This window comes from Brassica oleracea, chromosome C2 (assembly GCF_000695525.1).
Source record: "Brassica oleracea var. oleracea cultivar TO1000 chromosome C2, BOL, whole genome shotgun sequence".
NCBI lineage: Eukaryota > Viridiplantae > Streptophyta > Magnoliopsida > Brassicales > Brassicaceae > Brassica > Brassica oleracea.
The window spans coordinates 19,450,308-19,454,644 of record NC_027749.1 but is presented as its reverse complement, the minus strand read 5'-3'; the positions used below and the strand labels follow the sequence as shown (position 1 = coordinate 19,454,644).

Here is a 4,337-nt window from a genome sequence, read left to right as displayed (position 1 = left end):
AAAGATAAAACCCATTTTTCCAACTACTTTTTTTTCCTTAACGTCGCATTTTCAAGTATGCACAAGATTCCAACTAATTAGCAAGAAAATGAAAGATATACACCGAATTGCAACTACTAGGTCCTACTGTTTAACAACGGTACAAATCAGGCAACTAAACGGGACTCATCACACTTTCCTTAACTCTCTCTCGCCTCTTTGAATCTCCTACCTACCCAAACATATCAATTCTGTATTGTTTCTTTTTGACCAATTAATTTATGTACTTTTATTATTATGAGGCACATGCATATAGCGAAGCTTTATTTGACTGACATGCGTGCCGAAATCTAAGAAAATAAAATACGAGCTCGTGCATATATATATTGACGCCAAACGCAGAGACTAAACCTCATCAAGCCACAGCTGTTTAATACTTATCCAACACAAAAAAAAACAGCTGCGAGTTTGATCATCTCTCTTGTTTTCAGAAACCAACTTATAAAACTTCTTAGGTATAAACCAGCCAAAAGTGTAATGGGTCTAATCAGTGATGAGTACGTAAGGCTATTAGGAGCATGGCCTAGCCCTTTCGTGCTGAGGACTCGGATCGCACTTAACCTAAAGCGTGTACCGTACGAGTATCTTGAAGAAGAAGATAGTTTAAATTCGGAGAGCGTGTTAAACTACAACCCCGTCCACAAACAGATCCCTATACTCATCCATGGCAATAAACCAATCCGTGAATCTCTCAACATCGTCATGTACGTCGATGAAACTTGGCTCTCTGGTCCTCCCATCCTTCCCTCAGACCCATTTGATCGTGCCGTAGCTCGCTTTTGGGACGTCTACATCGACGAACACGTAAGTCATGATGAATCCATGAGCAATCTTATTTTTATGACATGTTTGTTTTAATACCAGAACTGAATCTGAGATTTAGAAGACCTTAAATATTTTATAGCCAATCTTACAATCCCACATTCTCTTACCTTTTTTAAAAGAATTGTGGTATATATACATTGAGATTATGATTAAGATTCAGAACGAGAATGGACTATAAAAAATAATTATTTCGAGTGGACATATTAAAAATTCCACATTGGTAACTGGCGAGTTGGTGGTGGTCGAGTGGACATAAATCACTTTTGGTTAAGAGCATGTCCTTACTAGGAGTATTGTTTTGTTTAGAATTTTGTAGTAACTTGAATAAATAATCAAATTAAACAATCGTATTGACCTTTGATATAGTGTTTCACATCAATCAATGGAGTGGCGGTAGCAAAAGACGAGGAGGAAAGAAAGGCTGCGATAGCAAAACTAGAAATGTGTATGGCTCTATTGGAAGAAACGTTTCAAGAATGCAGCAAAGGAAGAGGCTTCTTTGGAGGAGACAACATCGGATTCATCGATATTGGTTTCGGATCGATGTTGGGTCCACTCAAGGTTCTTGAGAAATTTACCGGCGTCAAGTTCATACATCCAGAAACGACACCAGGTCTTTTCCATTGGGCAGACAGATTCTACTCCCATGAAGCAGTCAAGCCTGTCATGCCCGATATCGAAAAGCTGGTCGAGTTTGCTAGGCTTAAGTTCAATACTTCAATCTTTAAATGAAGACCAAAGATTATATAAATTATATTTATGTACCGAAATCTAGACGACGGGTATATTATCATATGCTTATAATAATCGAGATCGCTGAATAAGATATAGACTCGGCTAATTTAAAGGCACGGACAAAATATTCTCTTGTATTTTTTCTCTTTTTGAGAAAAGTTTTTATTTGTTACATTTTACCTGGATGCAGAGATAATCAGTTGTGTCCCGTAAAAACGAGTACGTTCTTCTTTGTCAGAAAAAAAACGAGTACGTTCTTCATTGGTAATTAAATTAAATTTTTATTGAATGTATCCGAGGTACTATTAGATTTCATTATGCGGTAAGCTAGTAAAATCAATCAATATTCTAGAAAACAGTATTTTTTCACTTTTTGACAATATACTATTAGTAAATGTAGAGATTTATGATTGAAATATCATGTAACATTCATTGAGCAGTGAAGCTTTGCCACATTTCATCATTTGGAGGAAAAAATCCATGATTCAACCTAATAAATACACTTAGCTAGTGATGACATGATGGATGTAAGACAATGGAATTCCACTGACATTGTTGATAATTTCCTATGGGCCAACTAAACTAGTCAAACGTACTAAATATAGTGAATTTTTTCTAATTCATAACATCTTTGTATATCACGTAATAACCCCAATTATCGTAGGACATGCATGAATTCGATCCAAGTGTTTGTATATTTTAAGTAGGTTTATAAAATCTGGAGCCACAAGCAAATGTTTTTCTGCATGTGCTTAAGACTGGCCATTAAATTACCATTAACCATAGTCGTAGTATCTCCTTATCTGAAACATCAAAAAGGGTAAGAAGATGGCGAAGAATATTTACCGTTCCGTCAAATTAAGCCAAATACGAGATGGAAAATAGTAGAAATGATAAATAGGTCCTACGAATATACCATTAGCCATACAGATTAAACTTATCAACCAAAGAGTAAGGGCATGTCCATTATTTTTTTAGCAAAAAAAAAAACTCAGTGAGTAAGGGTGTAAATGTAGTTAGCGGGTTGAAACAAAAAGAAAAAAATTGAGATCAGTTTCACACTTTTTACTGTGAAAACCACTTTTTATAATTTAATTGGTCTACAAAATTTAATAAGTAAAAAGTTGTGCTGAAATGTGAAAACAAATTATATTTTTAAATAAAAATATTTATTAAACTTATATTATAAAAGAGAAGAAATAAAAGATAAAATATCAATGGACTGACAAGTTTTAAAACTATTAGAGGAAAATGTAATGGACTAATCATTTCCACCTTATTTTGTTTTTGTTTCTTACGTATGTCTGTGATATATATTTGACATAGTGAAACCATTACATGAATCTAATATTATCAGTCTTTTTGCGGAATTAAAATCATCTTACCCGTGTATGTTTTTTTTTTTTTTTTTTTTTTTTTTTTTTTCGGCGACCGTGGTCAACCGACTATTCCCGCGAGGCCCACGGCACTCCACGTATTCTTGGGATTTAACCCTAGCCCGGGTGGCCAACGCAAAACGAACCTGCGGGGAGCGTATTGGTTCTGGGCCTCAACTACCAGTAGGCCAACCCGTGTTGGTTAAATGATCAAAAGAAAGTAGCAAACAAGCTATAAAAGTCATAAAATTAGTTTTATCTTTACATTATTTTTTATCTTTATTGTGCGAGTTCTAGTTAGTCGCAGATTGAATCATATATTGATTTCTGTTCAAAAGTGGCAACTAGATACTTACAAAAACGGCAATTAGAAGTTCATTCCCCGGCTGGTGGCGAATATATCGAGAATGCACAATCCAAAATACACTAACTCTTGATGAAGAGGCCATCAGTAAATAATTTATAAGTTCTATTAACTATTCAACAATATATTGGTGTCAATATAGGCTTATGACCATTTTATAGATATGGGATTCAGTCAAATTGATACAAACTAATTTTATTTGATATATGACCGTAATTTTTCGTAAGTATAGCATTTGCATTCGGTTTAAAATTTTGATGCGTCTGACTTATAAAATACAATTATGCAAAACAAAATAATGTATAGAATTAAAAGTGTAGCAATGAAGAATAAAGACATTACCAATTGGTAGTTATCTCACTCATTAATAACCTAATTACTAGATTTTGATCCGCGCTTAGAAAGCGCAGATTTATTGGATTATATTATAATACAAAGTCTTATTATATAGAAAAATATAATCTTTAACAGTTATATAATCTATGAATTAGTTTATTTGAGATTTTATATGTACACTTTTACGTAAAAGTTTCTTTTAGGTATGAGAATTATATCCGGATTAAAATAAAAAATGAACCGATCCAAAAATATATGTTTAGTTCAGGTCCAGAGAAGATAACCTATTGATTTTTTTTTGGACCCGCATGTCTTTGTTTGAGTCTGGGTCCTACTCTAGACCCGATCATAAATATGTTGTGTTTATTAGGTATATTTGGATATTTCGAATATGTTTCCGGTATTATGGATATTTTTCTAAGTTTTTGGTTTACGATTATAGTTTTTGATTTCAGGTAAATTTTCAAATTATAAAAAATTTGTTATTTGAATAAAATTTTGGGTATTTTTCAGTTCATCATGTCAGATTTTGAATAAGATTTTGAATTTTTAGGTATTTGAATTTTTTGGGTATTTGTTTGGAGTTTCAAGTATATTATTGTACAAAAACATGGTTGATGAAATATTTTTCTTAGAAAAGGTATTATTAGGAATAATATTAG

At 33.0% G+C, this 4,337-nt stretch overlaps 1 protein-coding gene across 1 annotated transcript; it reads left to right on the top strand.

Moving 5' to 3' along the window:
• Positions 1-408: 408 nt before the first annotated feature.
• LOC106325830 (glutathione S-transferase U11-like) lies at positions 409-1,776 on the top strand. The gene is made up of 2 exons (XM_013763882.1): positions 409-843; positions 1,231-1,776. Exons 1-2 carry the CDS (start codon positions 517-519, stop codon positions 1,594-1,596), a joined length of 693 nt encoding a protein of 230 aa, XP_013619336.1. The 5' UTR covers positions 409-516; the 3' UTR covers positions 1,597-1,776.
• Positions 1,777-4,337: the final 2,561 nt, after the last annotated feature.

What these genes read in the sequence shown, in the direction of transcription:
- LOC106325830 (XM_013763882.1), top strand. Translation starts at nt 517, where the DNA reads ATGGGTCTAATCAGTGATGAGTACGTAAGGCTATTAGGAGCATGGCCT. An exon ending in ACGTCTACATCGACGAACAC is followed by an intron (nt 844 to 1,230) that starts GTAAGTCATGAT and finishes CCTTTGATATAG; the next exon opens with TGTTTCACATCAATCAATGG.